The 25,704-nt window shown below is 38.8% G+C and overlaps 1 protein-coding gene and 1 non-coding gene across 5 annotated transcripts in view; one reads left to right on the top strand and one right to left on the bottom strand.

Moving 5' to 3' along the window:
* Positions 1–25,704, bottom strand: part of INTS4 (integrator complex subunit 4) — a 133,317-nt gene that overhangs the window by 105,024 nt on the left and 2,589 nt on the right. For all 4 annotated transcript variants that reach the window (XM_019948670.3, XM_033862194.2, XM_073808388.1 and 1 more), the window contains exons 2-4: positions 22,263–22,457; positions 9,596–9,713; positions 3,492–3,598 (exon numbers count right to left, since the gene is read on the bottom strand). In XM_019948670.3, the coding sequence (XP_019804229.1) occupies positions 3,492–3,598; positions 9,596–9,713; positions 22,263–22,457 (420 nt within the window). The remainder of the gene's footprint in view (positions 1–3,491; positions 3,599–9,595; positions 9,714–22,262; positions 22,458–25,704) is intronic.
* LOC117313494 (U6 spliceosomal RNA) lies at positions 13,644–13,750 on the top strand. The gene has a single exon (XR_004527998.1). It is a non-coding gene; the product is annotated as a U6 spliceosomal RNA (small nuclear RNA).

Genomic DNA, 25,704 nt, shown 5'->3' with positions numbered 1-25,704 from the left:
TCTTTATACAGCGTCTTAAGGTGGAAGGTTAGGGTACTGGTATGAGATCTTTCTTCTTTTTTACTATAGACACTAATTGCTATAAATTTCCCTCTCGGCATTGCATTAGATGCAGCCCAGTTTGGGTATGTTGTGTCTTCATTTTCACTCATCTCGAAGTATTTTCTAATTTCCCTACTGATTTCTTCTTTGACCCATTGGTTAAATAGGAGTATGTTGTTTAATTTCCACATATTTGTGCTTTTCCTAATTTTTTTCTGTTACTCATCCAATTTCATTCCATTGTAGTTGAAAAATATACTTTGCATTATTTCTATCAAAAGAGTGAATGTTATTGTATGTGAATCATATCTGTATGGCACACTGTATGGCAAAAATCACAGACAAAATAGCACTAGGCAATAGAAACAGTAACTGTAGCTATGAATCATAGTCTTTATTTATGCAAATTTGCAAAAACTTGTGACAGATATGTCATTTCCAGGTAGTTCAAATATTTACCCTATTACAAATGGTGAAGAAATGCACAAAAACTTCATATGAGAAACTGGAAAACATGAAAAGCTCATTCTCAAGAGAGGCAAATGAAGAACAAATATGAGGTCTCACTAGTAATCTTTTAAAAAGGAAATTTAAAAAAATGAAACTCCATTTTCCTCCTACCAAATTAACAGGTTTATCGCTTGTTTAAATCTTAATCTCTTGTTTAATATCCAATGTTAGAAAAACAGGTGAAATTAGGCACTCTCATATACTGTTGATGGGCATATAAACTGGAATACTTTGGAAAACAATTTGGCAAAAGTATCAAAAGCCTTACAAAAAACTCTAAATGCTTTCATCTAGTAATTCTACTGTAACAAACTGTGTTTAGGAAATAACCCTAAATACAGAAAATACTTTAGATTAATCACATTCACTGTACTATTATTTACAATTTTAAAAAATGGCTACAATATAAATGTCCAATAATAGGAGAATAGTTAGGACAAACTATGGTTTAATTACTGGACAAAATACCATGCAACCATTAAAAATATTTATAAAACATTTACAATATAAGGAAAATACTTTTGTTACGTTAGTGAAAAAGCAAAATTGAACATAGAATATGATTACAGCTACATGTGTAAAAAGAAAAGCAATCGGGCTTCCCTGGTGGCGCAGTGGTTGACAGTGTGCCTGCCAATGCAGGAGACACGGATTTGTGCCCTGGTCCGGGAGGATCCCACATGCCGCAGAGCGGCTGGGCCCGTGAGCCATGGCCGCGGAGCCTGCGCTCCGTGACGGGAGAGGCCACAACAGCGAGGGGCTCGCATACCACAAAAAAAGGAAAAAAAAAAGCAATGAATCTGTATACAGAAAAAAAATTCAGAAAGCATACATCAAAAGACCAATAATAATGGTTGCCTTTATAATGGTTGAGTGTAGTTCTTTCTTTATACTTTTTAGTATCTTTCCAAAGTTCCATGAGAATAAATTTTTACAATAAAAGGTTTATTCAAAACAAATTTAAGAAACTGTTACTTCTAGCAGAACAATCCACTGAGTACAACACCTCTCTCACAAGCAAAACCTCCCAGGTATATATATACTCTCACATGGGAGATACACTTACTCTCTCAAACACATAATCCCTAGTTTTTTCCACTTAAGCTTTCAATACTGTACTTCTCAAAGTGTTCTGGGTTTGTTTATTGTTGTCATTGTTTATTAAGATAAATGAAATACTCTTTCCTGGGGTTCAGAAATGGCTTTCTAATTCCATGAATATAACCCTTCCACAATTCAAACATATGTCCCCTTATATTCTCAAAATAAATTTACCAAAAAGATTAAAACTAAAGCCAATTGTCAGAACACTCTTTGACATAAATCACAGCAAGATCCTTTATGAACCACGTCCTAGAGAAATGGAAATAAAAACAAAAATAAACAACTGGGACCTAATGAAACTTTAAAGCTTTTGCACAGCAAAGGAAACCATAAGCAAGATAAAAAGACAACCCTCAGAATGGGAGAAAATATTTGCAAACGAAGCAACTGACAAAGGATTACTCTCCAAAATATACAAGCACTCATGCAGCTCAATATCAAAAAAACAAACAACCCAATCCAAAAATGGGCAGAAGACCTAAACAGACATTTCTCCAAAGAAGATACACAGAGTGCCAACAAACAAATGAAAGGATGCTCAACATCATTAATCATTAGAGAAATGCAAATCAAAACTACAATGAGGTATCATCTCACACCAGTCAGAATGGCCATCATCAAAAAAATCTACATACAAGAATGGACTTGAGGACAAGGGGAGGGGGTAGGGTAAGCTGGGATGAAATGAGAGAGTGGCATGGACATATATACACTACCAAATGTAAAACAGATAGCTAGTGGGAAGGAGCCACATAGCACAAGGAGAGCAGCTCAGTGCTCTGTGACCACCTAGAGGGGTGGGATAGGGAGGGTGGGAGGGAGACGCAAGAGGGAGGGGATATGAGGATATATGTATGCGTATAGCTGATTCACTTTGTTATACAGCAGAAACTAACACAACAATGTAAAGCAATTGTACTCCAATAAAGATGTTAGCAACAACAACAAAAAAGTAGTCAATTCTACAAAGTTTAGGAACTGGTGTTATGCACAAAAGACAGCTAATAAAAAGCTCCAAATTAAGTCCAAAGGCACAACTGGGCTTCCCGGGTGGCGCAGTGGGTGAGTGTCCGCCTGCCGATGCAGGGGATGCGGGTTCGTGCCCCGGTCTGGGAAGATCCCACATGCCGCGAAGCGGCTAGGCCCGTGAGCCATGGCCACTGAGCTTGCGCGTCCGGAGCCTGTGCTCCGCAACGGGAGGGGCCACAACAGTGAGAGGCCCGCGTACCGCAAAAAAAAAAAAAAAAAAGGCACAACTAATGTACATACAATTTTGTATAATCAGAGAAACAAAAAAAATTTCCGAAAACACTTGTGTCTAGTTGGTCTGTTTACTGAGGCAACAAAGTATCATAAAAAGAATATGGACTTTGGAATCAGAAAAAGGAGTTTATGCCCTGGTTCTGCAACTTTCTAACTGCGAAAACTTGGGGAAACTAAACTTCTCCAACCTCAATTCCCACCTTAGTAAAAGAGGTATAATAGCACTTCCCTAAAGGACTATGAGGAACAAATGAAAAACTGGGTACACAGTACTGTAATAAGCAGAGTGCATGTATTAGGTACAGGATACATGGTAGTTCCTATGATTATTTTCATTTCTTTTGGGAGGATGAGGAAGCTCATTTTATAACAAGTTACCCAACTTTATTCCTAATCCAACATCAAGAAACAAAAAAATGAGGCAGCTCTTAAAACCATTAAGAGTCCTTGGCAATTCTCAGTTATAGATTTAGGATGGAGGTAAGCAGATCTTACAGCTCATATCACCTCTCCAGATAATGCAAAACTGTTCAAGAAAGATGCAATCCTATGTCTAACAATTATATTCTTACCTTGCAGGCTACATCAACTAATCGCATCTGGATAGCTTGATTGTCTGGGAGTTTAGTGCCAATTGCAAGCAAAGTGTCCAACAGCTGAGCTAGGACTTGATGAGACTCTAGAAAGGAGGATGGAAAGTTGGGTTTTAGAATTTCAAAAGGAGATCACTATAGAAACTAAATTTACTTGGGTAAAGAATGTAGATTTTTGTCAGCTGGGTTCTACTATTTGATCCCTAATTCCCTTCAACTAAATTACTAAAGGGATCATGTCTAAAAATTTGAGTCCTCCACAGGATGGCGCATAGTGCTCCAAAAATGTTTAGTGCTTGACTAATTCAAGGGCTTTTCATTGCCTCCAAGATAAAGTCTAAATTCCTTAGTAGGGCATGCATACATACATACATATATACATACATACATACACACCAGTCCCGCCATGATGTCTAGCCCTCCCTACTTTTCTAGCCTCATCTATTTAAGGTCTCCTCTAGTACCCTTTTCCCCAATTACTTATAATTTGCTCAGGCCAACTTCCCTACCTAGAATGCCTTCATCTACATCCAACTCCATTTTCAACCCTACTCCCCAGGGAGCACCTACTAATCCTGAAGTGTCACCTCCTGTATGGTACTTTTCCTTCTTCCCCTAAAAAAATTAACCATTTCTTCCTCATGCTTCCACTGAATCAGCTGTAACACTTTACGATACTTATTTATTTGTATATCAGACAAAACCAGGAGACTGAAAGATCCTTAAGGGCAAGGACTGTGTTTTATTCACCTTTGTATTCTCAGAATCTAGCACGACTCATTATATGCCCAACAGATGCTTAATAAATGGGCAAACAGCCAATTCTAAGTGAATCACTATCAATCACCTTAGCCAGATTCTCTTCTTTGTCTAAATTCTCTTCTTTGTTCCAAAATACGGCTCTTATGGTATGGTAGTGTTAGTGGTATACAAGAGGATTTAGGTGGCATTAGGAAAATCATTTTTATATTAATAACCTTGTACAGGCATACCTTGTTTCACTATGCTTCACTTTATTGCACTTTGCAGATACTGTACTACATTTTTTACAAGTTGAAGGTTTGTCTCAACCCTGCAACGAACAAGTCTATCAGTGCCATTTTCAACAGCACTGCTCACCTCATGTCTCTGTCACCTTTTGGTAATTCTTGAAATATTTCAAACTTTCATTATTATATTTGTTATGGTGATTTGTGATCAATGATCTTTGATATTACTATTGCAAAAAGATAATGACTCACTAAAGGCTCAGATTATGGTTAACATTTTTTAGCAATAGAGTATTAAGGTAGTACATTCTTTTTAGATATAATGCTATTGCACATTTAATCGACTACAGTATAGTGTAGACATTACTTTTATCTGCACTGGGAAATCAAAAAACTTGTGTGACTTGCTTTATTGTGATATTCATTTTACTGTGGTGGTCTGGAACAGAACCTGCAATATCTCAGAGGTATGCTTGTACATATTTTAATGAACAAAATAAAAATTGCAGTTATTATGTTGATGACATTAATTTTCTTTTACCTTTACTAATATAGTCTCTTTAAATTAATTTTATTTAACTAAAAAATAATTGTCCACTTAAAAACATTAAGTAAACCATAATATAGATGTGAAACAAATATGTCAAAAATGGTATGATATATAAATGACCAAAGCTCAGAAAACACTGGTTAAATCATCTCTTACTAAGACTTCCAGTAAAACACAACAGACTGAACACATCTGTTTATCACTAATTCTTTCCTAAAACCTCATTAACATATAAGCGTAAAGAAATTTAAAAGGTATAAACTTACAAGGACAAAGAAAACAGGAGAAGAAAGGTACGCAGATGAGAAAAGTCAACAAATTTTTCAGAGATGGAAAGCAGTTAAAAAGTCTAAGGCAGCTCAGTGCTTTGTGACCACCTAGAGGGGTGGGATACGGAGGGTGGGAGGGAGGCACAAGAGGGAGGAGATATGGGGTGTATATGTATATATATATATATATATATATATATATATATATACACACACATATATATAGCTGATTCACTTCATTATAAAGCAGAAACTAACACACCATTTAAAGCAATTATATTCCAATAAAGATGTTAAAAAAATACTTAGTATGCCAATAAATAAATAAATAAAATAAAAAAAATAGTCTATGGCAAAACTGAGAAATCTAATACTAAATGCCTACTGAGGAGGGTGTCGTGACAGAGCAAATAAATTCTAGCCATACGCCCAGAAAGACTCAGGAATTGTAGATTTTAAAAAAGACAACCAGGGCTTCCCTGGTGGCACAGTGGTTGAGAGTCTGCCTGCCGATGCAGGGAACTGCCCGGTTCGTGCCCCGGTCCGGGAGGGTCCCACGTGCCGCGGAGTGGCTGGGCCCGTGAGCCATGGCCGCTGGGCCTGTGCGCCCAGAGCCTGTGCTCTGCAACAGGAGAGGCCACAACAGTGAGAGGCCCACATACCACAAAAAAAATAAATAAATAAAAAGACAACCAAAACACATCCCAAAACAGGGATGAGGCAGGGATTTGTTTGAAGCGTCTATAAGAAGTAGTTGGACCCCTGTCTCCTTCCCTATCCTATATAACCAAATGACCACTGAAATAGGAGGTTTGTTCTCTATAAAAATTAGGACAGAAAGGATCTAATTTGGGGAATACTAGGTGAGGACAGGGAGGAAATATAATGAAGAAGAGAAGATTAAGAGATAATCAACATATTGAAAATGAGACTCCCTCCCTCTCCCTAGCTCCCTTCAGTTGCTTTGGCTTAAAAAAAAAATAGCAGCCAGGCATTTCTCTGTCTTCCTAGCAGGAGAGTCAAAAGCTGATGGGTGCCACAGAAAAACAGCAAAAAACACTAATATTTAACAGTCCTCCAAAGACATAAAGGATCATCTTAGAGTGGAGCCTACCAGCTGACTCTATTCTTTATTCTGCTCCTCTGCAGTTATTCCCACCATTCAATCTTCCAGCTCACTTACTTAGTGTTCTGCCTCAGTTATTCTACTATTGATTCCTTCTAGCGCATTTTTCATCTCAGTTATTGTGTTGTTCATCACTGTTTGTTTGTTCTTTAGTCCTTCTAGGTCTTTGTTAAACATTTCTTGTATTTTCTTAATCCGTGCCTCCATCCTATTTCCGAGATTTTGGACCTTCACTATCATTACTCTGAATTCTTTTTCAGGTAGGTTGCCTATTAATCCTTTATTTGATTTTGTAGGTTTTTACCTTGCTCCTTCGTCTGTAACATATTTTTCTGTCGTCTCATTTTTTCTGATGTATGGGGCTGTATTCCTGCCTTAATGGTTGTTTGGCCTAAGGCGTCCAGCACTGGAGTTTGCAGGCAGTTGGGTAGAGCCGGGTCTTGGTGCTGAGATAAGGACCTCCGGGAGACCTCACTCCAATTAATATTCCCTGGGGTCTGAGGTACTCTGTTAGTCTAGCAGTTTGTTTTTTTTGTTTTTTTTTTTTTACGCGGGCCTCTCACTGTTGTGGCCTCTCCAGCTGCGGAGCACAGGCTCCGGACGTGCAGGCTCAGCGGCCATGGCTCACGGGCCCAGCCGCTCTGCGGCATGTGGGATCTTCCTGGACCAGGGCACGAACCCGTGTCCCCTGCATCGACAGGCAGACTCCCAACCACTGCGCCACCAGGGAAGCCCAGTCTAGCAGTTTGGACTCGGCACTCCCACCAAGGAGCTCAGCCCCAACCCCCGGTCTGGGAACCAAGATCCTGCAAGCCACGCAGCATAGCAATAGAAACACACACACACACACACACACACACACACACACACACACAAAGGAGCAGTACAGGGGCTTCCCTGGTGGCGCAGTGGTTGAGAGTCCACCTGCCGATGCAGGGGACACAGGTTTGTGCCCCGGTCTGGGAAGATCCCACATGCCGCGGCGCGCTAAGCCCATGAGCCATGGCCACTGAGCCTGCGCGTCCAGAGCCTGTGCTCCGCAACGGGAGAGGCCACAACAGTGAGAGGCCCGCGTACCGCAAAAAAAAAAAAAAAAAGGAGCAGTACAATAACATAAATAAAAAATAAAATAAAATTAGAAAAAACAAAAAATATATTAGGAAAAATAAAAATATAAGTGAAACAACTACAACAAGGTAAAACAGAACAACAGAAAAAAAAAAGGGAACAAGCCAAAAGGAGCTGAATAACAAACTATAAAGAATAAAATAAAATTAGAAATATCAAAATATAAATGAATCAACAACAAGGTAAAACAGAAACACAACCTAAAAAAATTTATAAAATTAAAAAAGACCCTTGGCTGTGGGGGCAGAGCTTAGGCAGGGGCAGAACTTAGGCGGGGGTGGGGTTTAGTGTGGGGGAACCTAGGCGTAGCACCTGTGGGGAAAGGCAGCACGGCCTGAGGGGGGCCTTGGTGTGCAGAGTTTGGAGTTCAGAGGTAAGGCCCTGGGTGAGGGTGTGTGGACGGAGCTTAGGCTCAGCACTGCTGGACCTCCAAGGGCAGAGGATTAGGCCCAGGACCTCAGCAGGCTCCCCATAGGCCCAAGTGGGCAGGGAAATGCTGGCTGTGCTCCCTTCCATTCCTCCCCTCTCCCGAGGGTCTCCCCTGTCCCTGTTGATCCGCTAACCATGGGTGGGCCCCACCTGGTCTGGAAACCCCTCCCCTCCCCCAGCTGCCCCTCAGGGGCGCCGGTCCCATCCCACCTCCACTTCTCCTTGCCCCTCACTCCCCGACATGTCACACTCCCCCTACCCAGTCACTCTGTGGTTCCTACCATCCCCTTCGATGTCTGTGGTCCCCCACCAGTGCCTGGTAGGTGCCCTAGCTGTGCAGAGATGCGAACTCAGCATTCTCCTACTCTGCCATCTTGACTCCGCCCCCATCAAATTGTTTTATGGTAGTAGTAGGAATACTTTTTAAATTTCTCCCTAATGTCATTACATTGGCATTTCAATAAATGCCAAAAAATTTTTTTAAATATATTTTGATTGTTTCCTGTGAATTAAAAGTCTTGGGTCAAAATTCAATACAGGTAAAATTTAAAGTTCCTTCTAACAAAATTAAAAATTCTCAACTTCAACCCATGGGCCACTTATATAAGATATTTGTTACCATTAAACAGTTGTACAGTAAGTGAATTTAGATTGTCTCTTGAGTTCACTGGACCTTTATTACTCTCATAACCTCAAGTTGATAGACTAAATGTTGTCCAATATTTAAATAATCATATTTGTTTAAATATGTATACCCTAAAATGAAATAAAACTATTTATTGAAACTACAAACAATTCAAACAAAACTATAGTACTTTCAGGAACGGCCACGAAGGATTTCATTTTATTTAATTTTAGAATAAATATCAAGGCAATGAGGCACTAACCCTATAAGAAAATCTTGTACATAAATAAAACTAGATAATCAAAGAAAAAAAATTTTAAGGTAAAATAGTTTTCCTTTTCACCTAAACACTGAGAATAATTTTAGTGGGCATCAACAAGGAACAAACAGAAAAGGCAACAACATATGAGACTTGGGAGATGTTGCCTTTATAGGAAGTAAACTGTGGAGGACCCCATGACCAGGGCAGCACCAGGGCAGTTTCTGAGTTAGTAGGCACAGTCAACAAAACATCAACTCTGTCACATACTTGAACAAGTTAGTTAACTTCTCTGAGCTTCAGTTTCCCAGCCTATAAAATAGGGACAATAGTATCTATCTTATGTCATATGTAAACTATCTTAAGTGTATGGCACTTAGTAGAGATCAATAAATGATAGCTATTAAGAGACAAACCTGTATTTTAACTCTAGTGTAAATATATGTACATGGTTTTATTGAATCACCCTCAAATTCCTTTTCAATAACCACCAACACAACAAAATTTTGTTCTACACCGTATACAAAAGGAACTAAAGATTTCTGATCTAATTATACAGCTTTTTCTTTTTTTTCTGGCCAGGCCTGCAGCATATGGGGTCTTAGTTCCCCAACCAGGGATCAAACCCATGCCCCCTGCAGTGGCAGATCAGTCCTAACCACAGGACAGCCAGGGAATTCCCTATATAGCTTTTAAATTGCAACTTACTTTCATTCTGCAGGATGTTAATGGCATCATCCATAATGCAGTCTGGTGAAAATCCTGCTGTCTTTGACAGTAAACCCAACAATGATGCAATTTTCAGTCTCACAGATGGATCATTCTCCTGAAACAAAAGAAGCTATTGTTACATTGATGCTCTACTCTCAGGAACATGGGAAACTAATATCTCAAAACAGAGTCAACAAGTATTTCTTAAGCTTTATTTCTGAAAAATTAACTTTATATGCTTTGGGGGCAGAAAGTTTTTCTCAATCTGTATGTTACACCTAAATACTGCAAAGTGAATGGGAATATTTTATGCCTTCCTGATGTCATTAACTTCTAAGGAGATGTGTGCTTTTGGGATTAAAAGTAACTTTCCTCCACTTTGCAGTAACATTAGACATGAGTTGCAGCAACTTGGACCACCAACACTGCCAGCACTGGGCACTCAACATTGCTGTCAGCACCACTGTTTTTGGAGCCCCAGAAATTGGGTGCTGCAGCTACTACTGCTATCACCAGAAAGAAGTTTTCGTTCTACCTGTGTTTTTTTGGATCACCAGATCCTGATCAGAAGTCTGGGGCAGGTGATGGGATTTCCCAGGTGGTCCAGTGGTTAAGATTGTGCTCCCAATGCAGGGGGCCTGGGTTCAATCCCTGGACAGGGAACTAGATCCCACATGACACAACTAAAAATCCTGCATGCAGCAACAAAGATCCTGCGTGCCACACGTAAGACCCGGCGCAGCCAAATAAATAAATAAATAAATATTTTAAAGAAAAGTCTCGGGCAGGTGAATCATTGTCTGGGTCTAGGTCCTGGGTCTGGGGCCCAGGGCAAGAGAGACTAAGACATGAGTTAGCGTGGCCCATTTAGCTTCAATATCGGGAGGTGGTCTCTAATTTGCACCAAGATTCCTATGCTGAGAAATTTTCCCCAAAGACCGAAAGGAACATGTCTTTTTGTTCATCACCATATCGCAAGTATGTAGCACAATATCTGGCACTAAGTAGACAGATGTTCAATAAACATAGGTAAAATGAAAAAAAAAAAAAAGTACCTTGCCAATGCTAAGATTAAGCAAGCATTTCTGTCCCAAGGACAAAATTACTTAAATGTATGCTCAAAAGATGAAGTGCCTTCTAGATGTGACCCCAGTTTCTAAGGAGGTAACTGGGCACAACAAGAAGGCCTGAAGCAGGAGAAGGGACAAAAGATATGCAGTCAGAAGACCCTGAATCCTGGCACACCACTTACCATATGTTCAACCTTGGGAAAGTCATTTTCTTGGGAACTTAAGCTGTGGAGTGCAGCAGAAGGAGAAAGGGCTTTGAAATTGGCCAGATTGAGGTGTGAAGCCTGGACTCACTATGTAATAGCTATATGTCTTGAACAGGCTAATTAACTTCCTAAGCCTCATCTGTGAAATGGGGCTAATAACAACCTCAAACAGCTACTGAGAGGAAAACAACTCACACAGAAATGGTCATAGAGAAGGCAATCAAGTATTAATGCCCTTCCTTCCTTCCTCTATGATCATCAGTCCTTTCATGTGGAGGGTAATAAAACCTGAACTGAATCCCTATGAATATGGTACTCCGATAGGTACCATAAAGAGCAAATAAAAAACACGTGAAAAATAAGGATGCAATCACCAAGCCCAGAATATGGGAAATTCCACAGGGTAAAATGCCTGGTTTTTAAACAATAAATATCATGGGAAAGAAAAGGTGGTGGGGGGGAGGGAATGCTATAGATTAAAAGAAACTGAAAAGGACAGCTAAACTAACGAAATGCAACATGTGAATCCTGCTCAAACAAACCAATTGTAAAAAGACTTTAAGACAATCAGTGAAAGCTGAACATGGACTAGGTATTATACACTATTAAGGATTATTGTTAAGTGTCATTTTTTTTTAAGTCCTAAAAAAAGTCCTAATTTGTTAAACACAGATAATTAAGTGTTTATAGGTAAAATGATACGTTGCCTGGGATTTGCCCCACCCCCAAAAAAGTAGGGGAATGCACCAAACAAGAAGAGCAAAATGTTGATAATTGTTGAAGCTGGATGAGGAACACTGGAAAGCTCATATTATTTTCTCTCCTTTTGTGTATGTTTGTAAATTTACAAAAAAAAAGTTAACTTTTTAGAAAAATCACATGGGAGTACTTATTCTATCTAAAATGCAAATTAATTTACTCATTCAACAAACATTCAAGGAGTACCTACTATGTGCCGAGCATCATTCTAGCTGCTGGGGATACAACAGTGAATAAAACAGAAGCAATCCCTGCTCTCATAGCGCTTATATTCAAGTGGATAAGACTGGCGAAAGAGGGAATCCTCTGGTGGTCCAGTGGTTAGGACTTGGTGCTTTCACTGCCATGGGCCCAGGTTCAATCCCTGGTCGGGGAACTATGATCGTGCAAGCCGTGTGGCTCGGCCAAAAAGAATAAAAAATTTAAAAATAAAGACTGGCAAAAGAAAATATGTAATTTCAGATGGTAAGCATTCTGAAGAAAAACGACGTGTGTAAGAGGTTAAAGAGTAATGTGGAGAGGCTGTTATAGACAGGACAGTGAGGGAAGTCCACTCCACGGATATGACTTTTGAACGGACACTTAACTGAGTGAGACAGAGAGCAATAGGAAGTTTTAGGGAAGCAGCATTCCAGGCAGAAGAATGTTGCAAACCCAGAATATGGAAGATTCTAAAATGCTGCATTTAAGAATACATACATACCTGTTACAGTGATTCTCTCCAGAGTAATCTCTGGAGAGTGTATTTTGTTTTCTAACTTTTTTATTTGCAGAGGCAAGTCTCATTCTTTATTTTATACACTTCTATACTGCTTGAATTTGTTACAATAAATGCTACAGTTGGGGTTTTTAAAAGAATGTTAAATTTAAAACTCCGCACAAACATTCATAACCCTTCAAAAGCTTCCCGTTTCCTATGGAAAGAAGCCTGAGCTGCTGAGCATGACACAACGGCCTGCCAAGACTGTCCCGTACGTCAGCTCCCACAATTCCCCACCAAGCTTGATGCCATGAGGCTTCAAGTTTCTGTACTTCTGCTCAGATTGCTCCTCTGCCTAAATTGCTCTCCCTGCCTCCCACAGCCACTCCCTCCTGCCCCTCAGGTGTCAGCAACCCCAGGAAGTTTGTCTCTGATGCCTGAACTGGACAAGAGTGCCCTTCCCCTTGGACCACCCAAGCAGCCTGGTGCAACCCTTTATCATGCCCCTCACCAGTGCACTGTAATTATCATAGTGTATTATGTGATTGTGTCTGTTTCCCCAACCAACCTGTGAGCTGCAGAGTGACAAGAGTGACAAGTGACAAGCAGAATGCCCAGAAAGCACTTCGTACATTCTGATAAAAATAAAGGGAAGAGTATAGGAAAAGGAAAAGCCACGTGTCCTACTTAATTCACTCGGTGAATTAAATAATTCATCCATCATCTGTTCAACAGGATTTCCTGAGTACTTACAAGGAGCCACTGTGTTTGGCCATGGGGATACACTGCCCTCATGGAACTTTAAGTTTTAATGGGCAAGGCAGACAATTGTCAAGTAATGTCCAAATACATAATTACAAAGTTGTACTGTAAAGGAAAAATAAAGAGTTCTATGAAAGCATATAACAAACACGGACTTTAATTTGAGGCAGAGAGAAAAGAATAAATGAATGCTCTCAGTCATGAAAGAACACCACAGCTTCCAGAACTGAAAAAGGGGGCAATGTGGCTAAAGTGTAGACTACCATGAAATGCGCTACAGAGGCAAGCAGGTGCCACAACTTTTTGAGAATTATGGCAAGTGCCTCTGATAGTGCCCAGAATGTAGCAGGAATTCAATACATATTTGTTCACTGTTGAATAAACAAATGAATAGTCTTTGTCCTAAGAACAATAAAAATCCTTTGAATAACTATAACGAGGAGAGTGACATAAACAGATTCAAATTTCTGAAATACCAAACCAGCCTCAATATAATGATTGGATTGGAAGGGGCAAAAGTAGCCAGAGACAAATTAAGAGTAATTGCGGTGCTTGCTTTGGCAGCACATATACTAAAACTGGGACAATAGAGAGAAAATTTGCATGGCTCCCATGCAAGGACGACATACAAATTCATGAAGCATTCCATATTTCTGAAAAAAAATTTAATCCTTTGAGCAGCGAAAAATAAAAAAAGGAGTATTTGATTAAAAAAATTATAGAACAGCAAAAGAATTTGAATGGTTCCAAAGAATTATTCATCTTTCCATTCATTCTTTTAATAAATTAAATAAAAGTTAATACGCGAAAAAAAAAAAAGAGTATACCGCTATAGTCCAGCAAAAGGCAATGCCAAGACTCCCACTTACGTTATGGGCAGGCTAGATAATACAGAACAACCTTCCCGCTAAGGAAAACTAGAATAGTATTACAGATGCCAAAAAAGAAAAACATATGTGTGTGACTTCTCAAAGGAAACAATACAATGATATATTTAAAATACTAAAAACAAACAAATAAAGAAAAACAGCCAATCTAAAATTCTACACACAGCAAAAACATCGTTCAAGAAGGGAGGTAGGGGCTTCCCTGGTGACACAGTGATTAAGAATCCACCTGCCAATGCAGGGGACACTGGTTCAAGCCCTGGTCCAGGAAGATCCCACATGCCATGGAGCAACTAAGCCCGTGCACCACAACTACTGAGCCTGTGCTCTAGAGCCTGTGAGCCACAACTACTGAAGCCCGAGCACCTAGAGCCCGTGTTCCACAACAAGAGAAGCCACCGCAATAAGAGGCCCATGCACCTCAACGAAGAGTAGCCCCCACTTGCCGCAACTAGAGAAAAACCTGTGCACAGCAACAAAGACCCAAAGCAGCCAAAAATAAATAAAATTAAATTAAATTAAAAAAAGAAGGAACGTAAAGGGAATTCCCTGGCAGCTCAGTGGTTAGGACTCAGCACTTTCACTGCTGTGGCCCAGGTTCCGTGGCTGGTTGGGGAACTAAGATCCCACAAACCATGCAGCATGGCCAAAAAAAAAAAGAATGGACGTAAAACTTAAAACTTTTCCATACATACAAACACAAAGAATTTGTCACTGAGTGCCACCAGTAAACTCACAATAAATGGAAATATCAGAGGGTATTCATCAGCCAAAAGGAAAATAATCCCAGATGAATAAACAGTCACAGATACAAGAAGGAAAGAAAAGCAATGATAAATACATGTGGGTAAATGATAAATACATAGGTAAACTTAAATGAATATTGCCTGTAGAAAATAACAATGTCTTCCATAGTGAAAAATGGAGAATTAAAACATAAAACTTCATTCACACATGCAAGTCAGGAAGGTGGATAAATGAAGTTAAAGTCTTCACATTGTTCAAAATAGAAACTGTACCATTTAACACTTGACTTTGATCAGTCAAGAATTCATGTGATAGCTAGGTTATAACCAGTAAAAGAAGTGTAAAAGAATGTATAACTCCCAAGCTAATAAAAAAGGGGTGGAGGAGAGAATTTTTTTAAAAGAGTCAATGCAAAAGATGGCAAGAAATGAGAGAAAAGAAAAGAACACTGAGCAGGTAAGACAAATAGAAGGCATTTAATAAGAGGGTAGATTTAAACCGGCATATATCAATAAACACATTAAATGTAATGAACTAAATGCTCCAACTGAAAAACAAACACTGTCAAGTGAAATTTTTAAAAAACTAACTACATGTTTTTTACATGGGTCATAAAATAAAATGTTATTAAAAAAGATGAAAATAAAAAGTAGAAATAGGTATACCATGTAAACTTTAATCAAGAGATAGTTGGTATCATAATATTAATATCAAACAAAGCCATTATATGCTGATATGATTATTTGTAAAGAATCCAAAATCTACACATAATTTATTAAAATTGTTAAATGAGCTTAGCAAGGTTGTTAGATATAGAATTTAATAAGCAAAAATCAATTGCATTTCTGAATATCTATTCTGTACTGTTAGAAAATAAAATTTTTTAAACATATCATTTACAATAACAAAATATTAACTACCTAGGAATAACTAACAAAAAGATGTACAAAAGGACTTTCCTGGTGGTGCAGTGGTTAAGAATCCACCTGCCAATGCAGGGGACACGGGTTCGAGCCCTGGTCTGGCTCAAAATTTATAAAGAAATTAAAAGACCAAGAACAATTAATATATTCTTAAAGAAGAGGAAGGTGGGAGAAGTTGTCCTACCAGATGTCAAGATTTATTATAATGTTATGCTAAGACAGCATGGTATTGGCATAAGAATAGACAAACGGAACAGTAGAAGAGACAGCCCTGAAACATACCCACCCATATACAGACACTTAATTTACCAGAAAGGTGGTACTGCAAAACAATGGGGAAAGAACATTCTTTTCAATAAATGGTGCTGGGACATTTGGACTTCCATACCAAAGCATCACACACACAAATCAATTCCATGTATGAAAAAAAAATAGTAAGCTTCTAATAATAATGTAGCAAAATGTCTTAATGAGCTCAGGGTAGGTAAACCCTTCTTATATCAATCAAACAAGAAAAGCACAAAATATAACTCAAAAGACTGTCAAATTGGGTTACATTAAGAACTTATTTTCATCAAAATACAACATTAAGGGACTAAAAAGGGAGAAGATATTTGTAACATGTATAACCAAAGAACTTGTACCCAGAATACAAAGAATTCCCACAAAGCAATAAGGGAAAAAAAAAAAATGTGTAAAATAGGCAAGAGACATACATAGGTATTACCCAAAAGAATATCCAGTTAAACGTATTAAAGTTGCTCCCCTTTATAGTAATCTAAGAAATGTAAATTAAAGCCACAGTGACTACACATCCACAGGAATTGTCAAAATGAAGAAAATCGGGCTTCCCTGGTGGCACAGTGGCTGAGAATCTGCCTGCCAATGCAGGGGACATGGCTTCGAGCCCTGGTCTGGGAGGATCCCACATGCCACGGAGCAACTAGGCCCGTGAGCCACAACTACTGAGCCTGCGCATCTGGAGCCTGTGCTCCGCAACGAGAGGCCGCGATAGTGAGAGGCCCGCGCACCGCGATGAAGAGTGGCCCCTGCTCGCCGCAACTGGAGAGAGCCCTCGCGCAGAAACGAAGACTCGACACAGTCAAAAATAAATAAATAAATAAATTTATTTATTTAAAAAAAAAAATGAAGAAAATCAATTGCAGCTATTGAAAAGTATGTGGAACAACTGGAACTCTCACACAGTGCTAATACGAGTGTAAACTGGTATTACCACTTTGGAAAACAGTTGGCTCAGTAATTCCACTCCAGGGTATATACTACACAGAAATGTAAGCCATGCACACCAAGAGACTTGTATAAAAATGTCTGTGGCAATATTTCTTATAATAGCTAAAACCTGGAAACAGTCTAAATGTCCATCAATAATAGAATGAATAAATAAATTATGGTATACTCATACAATGAAATCTTTTTTTTTTTTTTTCTTTTTTTTTGCGGTACGCGGGCCTCTCACTGTTGTGGCCTCTCCCATTGCAGAGCACAGGCTCCGGACGCGCAGCCTCAGCAGCCATGGCTCATGGGCCCAGCCGCTCCACAGCATGTGGGATCCTCCCGGACCAGGGCACGAACCCGTGTCCCCTGCATCGGCAGACGGACTCTCAACCACTGCGCCACCAGGGAAGCCCGAAGTCTTATACTGTGGTAAAAATGAATGAACTACAGCTACAGTTAATAATATAGATAAATCTCACAGAATTTTGAGCAAAAGTCCCACAAAAAAAGATACATACAGAGAGGGAGGGAGGGAAAGAGGAAGGAAGGAAGGAAGGAAGGAAGGAAGGGAGGGAGGGAGGGAGGGAGGGAGGGAGTGTGTTTTTTTTAACCAAATAAATCTGTGTTTAGTACAAGTTTAAATGGTAAAAAAAATTTTTAAAGGAATTTTTTACCCCAAAAGTCAGGAGAGTAGTGGTTATCTTTGGGAAAGGGGGGAGAAACAATTAGAAGGAGTTTTGAGGGGGCCTATGGGAGGCTGATTATATTCCATTTCTTGACCTGGATGGTAGTCACATACAGTGTTCATGTTGATCAATAGGCTATATGAGGTTTTTCTACGTATTCTTTACATGTTATATTTCATGATAAAGCTTAAAAATATGATAGTTAGGACTTCCCTGGCGGTCCAGCAGTTAAGACTCTGCACTTCCACTGCAGAGGGTGCGGGTTCGATCCCTGGTTAGGGAACTAAGATCCTGATGCTGTGTGGTGCAGCCAAAAAATTAAAAAATAATAAATTAAAAATATGACAGTTGTTTATATTACTGAGGTAATGGAAACAGAGAGGTAGATGGACTTAAGAGATATTTAGAAGGTAAAATCAACATGAGTTGGTGAGGAAGGGAATATGGAGAGAGGAAAGGGTGAGGGTTATATTTAGGATCCTTCTTGGGTTTCTGATTTAAGGGTCTATATTGTTGGTGGTACACTTCTTGCTATAAGGTAAACTGGAGAATGAAGGGAGATACCAAATTCAGTTTTGAACACAAATAAAAGCCAATTCTTTATGGACTTCAAATCATTAAAATAACATCATCAAATCAAGTAATTGTCTTTCAGAGACAATAGATTAGTCAAATACCCTAATTCTGCAGTGAAAGAGGACAGAAAAGATACATAGTCTTTCAATGGTCTGGAATGGAGTCACAGACCTCCAAACACAAGGGAGCAGCACAGAAAACAGAAGTACTAAGTCTAGCAGATAAGAGGAAGGCAAGGAGGAAAGAGAGTATCTGACCTAGTAACATTCTTTCTTCATCTAGATACTTTACTCAAGTTCTTCTACTTTCTGAAATTATCCCCTGGTACTCTTCATGCCTAAGCTTAAAACTGCCTCGGGGGAAGGCCTCTCTAATAATTGCTCTTCTCACATTAAAACTGTCCTTGTTCAGGCTTTCCTCATCTTGCTGTAGACTTATCAGTCTCCTAGTTGGTCACCCTAACTCCCGTCTTGCCCTCACTCAGTTCCTCCATCCTCCATACCGCCCCCGAGAGTGACATGTCTAAAACAAAAACCCCCAAGGTAGAATACAAGAACCTTCCATTAGACAAGATTTCTAGTCTAAAGTAAAGAGTTCCCAATTTAAAATCTACACCAGGGACTTCCCTGGTGGCGCAGTGATTAAGAATCCGCCTGCCAACGCAGGAGACATGGGTTCGAGCCCTGGTCCGGGAAGATCCCACATGCCACGGAGCAACTAAGCCCGTGTGCCACAACTACTGAGCCTGAGCTCTACTGAGCCTGAGCTCTAGAGCCCGCAAGCCACACTACTGAACTCAAATGGCACGACTACTGAAGCCCGTGGGCCTAGAGCCTGTGCTACGCAACAAGAGAAGCCACCGCAATGAGAAGCCCGCGCACCGCTACGAAGAGTAGCCCCCACTCACCGAAACTAGAGGAAGCCCACGCACAGCAACGAAGACCCAACGCAGCCAAAAATGATTAATTAATTTAAAAAGTAATAAAATAAAATAAAATCTACACCAGCCAAACTACCTGTATTTCTTCTAACGTGATAAGTTATTTCACATCTCGATGCCTTTGCTCACAATTGCTCCTTCTTTCTAAAACGTCTTTCCTCCTACTTTCCAACTGCCCATAATCTGATTAAGATTCATCTCAAGCATCACTACTCTATAATGCCCTTCTAGGCCCGTGCTCCCAAGTACAATTGATTACCCTCTTCTTTAAAGTTATATCATAACCTGTCTCAGATTTCGTAGCACCTATAACATTGTATTATTATCCATTTTTTGTCTAATCTACCCAACTAGACTCAGATCAGGGATCATATATTAATCTCTGTATCATCAACATGAAGCACAAGGCCTGGCACAGAATTAGAATTCAGAACACTTCGAGTGAATGAAAAAAATAAACAAATGAATAACTCAAGCCCTTACCATCTATATATCACATATATATTTGATCTACCAACTATACTACTGGCCCTTAAAGGACAAAGAACATGTCTCACAGTTCCCAACATCCTCCACAGCAACTAACACAGTAGTATAAGTGAAGAACCCCTCATGTGAAATATTAACAAGTTCAGCTACAGAAAACCTTGGATGAGAAAAGCAGAAGCCAAAGTAGTTATCTACTAAAATACAAGATACCACATTTCTGTATAAAATAGAAGAATAAAAAAACACTATAGTCATCAATCTAGAAATGGACCCATTTATCATCCCTCCTCCTTTCCTCTGGGGCTAGAATCTGCTAGACTAATGCACACAGCATGGCCTGGTTAAAGAGCTTGGGGTCTGACATCAGAATGCCTGAGTCCAATTTTTCTTTTAGACATGGTAACGGTATTGTGATTATGTTTTTAAAAAGAGTCTTTATTGTTTAGAGATATAAACTGAAATTTATGAATAAAATGATATGATGCCAGGAATTTGTTTTCACAAGAATCTGGTAGAGGGTGAGAGTGGAGGAAATGGAAGTGGACAGTAGGAGTGGGGGTGGGAATAAAACAAATTTAGACATAAAATGATAATTGTTGAAGATGGGTAATGAGTACATGGGAATTAAACTATTCTCTCTAATTGTATACATAGTTGAAATGTTCCATGACAAAAAGTTGAAAACAAAATTCCATACAGTCCAGCAATTCCACCCCTGGGTATTTATCAGAAGAAAACAAAAATACTAATTCCAAAAGATATACGCACCCCTATGTTTGTTGCAGCATTATCACAGCCAAGATTCGGAAGCAACGTTAAGTGCCCATCAATAAATGAATGGATAAAGAAGACGTGATTTATATATACAATGGAATATTACTCAGCCATAAAAAAAGAATGAAACCTTGCCATTTGCGACAACATGGATGGACCGAGAGGGTATTATGCTAAGTGAAATAAGTCAGAGAAAGACAAACACCGTATGATTTCAGTTACATGTGGAATCAACAAAACAAAACAAATGAATAAAAAAAAAAAAAAAACAACAACAAATGAATAAACACAACAAAACAGAAAGAGAGTCATAGATATCGAGATACATAGGTGTTTGCCAGAGGGGAAGGGGTTGGGGGGGAGGAGAGAAATAGGTGAGGAAGATTAAGAGATATAAACTTCCAGTTGCAAAATAAATGAGTCATGGGTATGAAATGTACAGGGTGGGGAAAATAGTCAATAACTATTTAATATTTTGTATGGTGACAAATCATAACTCAACTTATTGTGGTGAACATTTTGAAATGTATGGAAATACTGAATCACTATACTGTGTAACAGGAACTAACATAGTGTTGTAGAAAACAAGGCATTTTACAAAACAACTGACCAAATTTCTTTAACAGGTCAATGTCACCAAAATAATAAAAATTGTTCTAGATTTTTAAAAAAGCAAATGCCATGTGTGGAGACAGTTTGCATTTCGATTTGAACAAATCAACTATAACAAGATATTTGGGGAACAACTAGAGAAATGTGAATATGGACTATTTGTTAGATGACGTTAATTTTACTTGAGATGCTTAGATGGTTATATTTTTTAAGTGTCCCTTTGTAAGAGGTACTTACTGAACTATTTAGGGAAAAATATTATGATACTTTAAAAAAACTTCAGGAAAACAAACTGAGCAAATTTGACAAAATATTAATAACTATTTAATCCCAAAGATGGGTATTTGGCAGTTCATACAGTATTCTCTACTTTTCTATAAGCTCAATAATTTTCATACTAAAGTTTAAAATCCGAAGTCATCTGTGATTCAAATATTTGAAAATTATTTCTTCTTTTACTTCAGATCTTACTTACAAATAAAAACTGAAAAATAAACCATTTTGCAAATTTCATTTTCTGCTTAAAATATTTCCTCTATTTAACTATGCATGAATTGATGTTTTTTTCTAACCCATGAAAATAGAGAAATAAAATGCCACTTAGCTAAAAAAGTAAAAAAAAAAAAAAAAGGGCTATTGCAGTTAGATATGAGGGCCTTGAATTAAAGCAGTAACAGCAGAATGAGAGGACTATATGCCAGAGACAAATCTGGTTACAGAAGGGTCATGGTTGAAGTTAACTCCTCCTTTGTGCTCCAATGCACTCTCAGTACTCTGAGCAATTTGATGCATTTTATCATTCACATCTGTTTCCATCTAGATACTGTAACCTTTTTTTTTTTTTTGACTGCATTGGGTCTTCTTCGCTGCGTGTGGGCTTTCTCTAGTTGCTGCAAGCAGGAGCTACTCTTCATTGCGGTGCATGGGTTTCTCAATGCAGTGGCATCTCTTGCTGTGGAGCACGGGCGCCAGGCGCGCAGGCTTCAGTAGTTGTGGTGCACAGGCTTAGTTGCTCCACAGCATGTGGGATCTTCCCGGACCAGGGCTGGAACCCGTGTCCCCACTCTGCCACCAGGGAAGCCCCTGAAAGCTTCTGATAATAGGATCTTTTTGGACCTTTTGGATCTTTTTTATCTCTGTATCCACAGTGCCTAGCACATGGAAGACACTCAGTAAAAGACTGTTGAATGAACACGTTATTATTTATTTTGCATATTAACCTATTCTGCAGACACATGATACAACTCCTATACATACTCCCATATACACTCTCATCAGGTCCTCAAGACCTTCTTACCTTGTAATAATGTTCCAAGAGAATCCTGACTACTCCCTCCACACTTTCTGCCTCCACAGGCTTCCTGGCAAACTGAAGTAGGTACTGCAAAGCATCTGCTGGGGAGGTAGCCTTACACAGATCTATGTGGAGTGCTGCAGATTTACTTGGTTTTGTCAGTCGGAGTTTCTTAGTAGCAATTTCCTCCTGCTGTTGCTGCAAGAGGGTAGGAAAGATAAAACATGAAAACTTGACTGAAAACAGAGAGCTGCAAATTTAACTTTACCTTGTTTGATGGAAATAATTTTTCCTATACCAAAATAATGTATTTAGGTAACAGACCCAGCTTAAACAAAAAGCAGTGTTATGAACTGGGAAAGGAGCCAACTGGAGACAAAGCTATGAGTCCCAGTTTTGCTTTTCACTAGCTCCTACAGCTTTGGGCAAGTTATTTAACTTCTCTAAGTCTCAGTTTCTTTCTCTGTAAAGTAGGTCCACGAATATTTTGTTCTGCCTATCTCTTAGGATTGCTGTAGCTTTAGGGTTAAGAGGACACACAAAGGATCTGCTCTACTCCTTATTAGAAAAGAAATCTCAATTCGACAAATATATTCAGACTGTGCTGAGGCACTTACTAGGCTCACCTTGCCTCCTAAGAAAACTACAACTGATGGGAATGGTCTGCAGCTTACACTGAGGAAAAAAATCTTCCTCTCATAACAGATGACTATTTTCACCCAAATCATTCTACCTTTGTTAGAAGGATGGTCAGTATAGGAAAGAAATACATTGCCATATGCCTAGCAAACTGCAGCTACTTAACAAATATTTACTGAATGATTGATTTGGAATTAGAAGTTGTCTCTGATTCCAACTCTGCTGCTCTATTCTAAGTATGTCATGATTCACATTTTTATCATCCATAAAAAACAGAAATGATGACCTACCACTAGTCTATCTCAATCAGGGATCCTCATCTGAACCACAGAACACACAAAATTAGCTGAGTAACTATTTTCTCAACTTTCCCAAGGATGGTGCCTAACTAGAACTATTCTAGATGCATCTGTTACATATGATGAGTGCCAGAAAGTTCACGTAAAAGGGAACCTGTTACTCCAGGGCTTACGTAAGGCCCTGGTGTGTAGACATAGAGAAGATCACAACAGAAGATAAAAGTTGCAATCAATAGTAATCATCAGAAAACTACTAGAGCTAATCAACGAACTTGGTAAAGTTGTAGGATACAAAATTAATGCACAGAAATCACTTGCATTCCTATACACTAAAAATGAAAGATCAGAAAGAGAAATTAAGGAAACAATCCCATTCACCATTGCAATAAAAAGAATAAAATACCTAGGAATAAACCTACATAAGGAGGTAAAAGACCTATACTCAGAAAACAGCAAGACACTGATGAAAGAAATCAAAGATGACACAAACAGATGGAGAGATATACCATGTTCTTGGATTGGAAGAATCAACACTGTGAAAATGACTGTACTACCCAAAGCAATCTATAGATTCAATGCAATCCCTATCAAATTACCAATGGCATTTTTCACAGAACTAGAACAAAAAAATGTTAAAATTTGTATGGAGACACAAAAGACCCTGAATAGCCAAAGCAATCTTGAGAAAGAAAAATGGAGCTGGAGGAATCAAGACTCCCTGACTTCAGACTATACTACAAAGCTACAGTAATCAAGACAATATGGTACTGGCACAAAAACAGAAATATAAATCAACCGAACAGGATAGAAAACCCACAGATAAACCCACGCACCTATGGTCGACTAATCTATAACAAAGGAGGCAAGGATATACAACGAAGAAAAGACAGTCTCTTCAATAACTGGTGCTGGGAAAACTGGACCGCTTACAGGTAAAAGAATGAAATTAGAACACTCCCTAACACCATACACAAAAATAAACTCAAAATGGATTAAAGACCTAAATGTAAGGCTGGACAGTATAAAACTCTTAGAGGAAAACAGAGGAAGAACACTGTCATAAATCACAGCAAGCTCTTTCTTGATCCACCTCCTAGAGTAATGGAAATAAAAACAAAAATAAACAAATGAGACCTAATGAAACTAAAAAGCTTTTGCACAGCAAAGGAAACTATAAACAAGATGAAAAGACAACCCTCAGAATGGGAGAAAATATTTGCAAACGAATCAATGGACAAAGGATTAATCTCCAAAATATATAAACAGCTCATGCAGCTCAATATTAAAAAAACAAACAACTCAATCAAAAAATGGGCAGAAGACCTAAATAGACATTTCTCCAAAGAAGACATACAGATGGCCAAGAAGCACATGAAAAGCTGCTCAACATCACTAATTATTAGAGAAATGCAAATCAAAACTACATGAGGTATCACCTCACACCAGTTAGAATGGGCATCATCAGAAAATCTACAAACAAATGCTGAAGAGGGTGTAGAGAAAAGGGAACCCTCTTGCACTGTTGGTGGGAATGTAAATTAATACAGCCACTATGAAGAACAGTATGGAGTTTCCTTAAAAAACTAAAAATAGAATTACCATATGACCCAGCAATCCCACTACTGGGCATATACCTGGAGAAAACCATAATTCAAACACACATGCACCCCAATGTTCACTGAAGCACTATTTACAATAGCCAGGTCATGGAAGCAACCTAAATGCCCACAGACAGACGAATGGATAAAGAAGATGTGGTACATACATACAATGGAATATTACTCAGGCATAATAGGGAACGCAATTGGGTCATTTGTAGAGACATGGATGAACTTAGAGACTGTCATACAGAGTGAAGTAAGTCAGAAAGAGAAAAACAAATATCGTATATTAACACATATATGTGGAATCTAGAAAAATGGCACAGATGAATCAGTTTGCACACAGAAATGGAGACACAGATGCAGAGAACAAACGTATGGACACCAAAGGGGGAAAGGGGTGAGGGGTGGTGGTGGGATGAATTGGAAGATTGGGATTGACATATATACACTAATACATATAAAAAAGATAACTAATAACCTGCTGTATTAAAAATAAAATTCAAAAAAAATTTTTCCTTAACGCTTGATGCATCATAATGATACCTTGAGCAATCACCTCTTTACAAATTTACACTTCTACAGAGAAGAGACTAGGATTATTCTAGACAGGAACATGGCATGGCATAATAAAAAGACCAAGGGCTTTGAAGTCAGAGGAATTTGAGTTCAATTACCACTTACTAGCTAGAGGAGGCCTTCTCCTTCTTCTATAAAAAGGAATACAATACCTACATCATAGGGATATTTAAGAAGTCTAAAGTATAATGTCTTTATTGTGCAAACACATAATAAGCACTAGATACATATCAGTTCTCTCTCCCTCATCTTCATAGCAGAGGAAAAATAAGAGAAGCAGTAAGATCTCATTTCATCACTCCATGGTAACCATGCATGAACAATGAA

This window comes from Tursiops truncatus, chromosome 8 (genome assembly GCF_011762595.2).
Source record: "Tursiops truncatus isolate mTurTru1 chromosome 8, mTurTru1.mat.Y, whole genome shotgun sequence".
Lineage (NCBI taxonomy): Eukaryota > Metazoa > Chordata > Mammalia > Artiodactyla > Delphinidae > Tursiops > Tursiops truncatus.
Note: the sequence above shows the minus strand (reverse complement) of the source record. Positions and strands in the feature narration are given on the sequence as shown.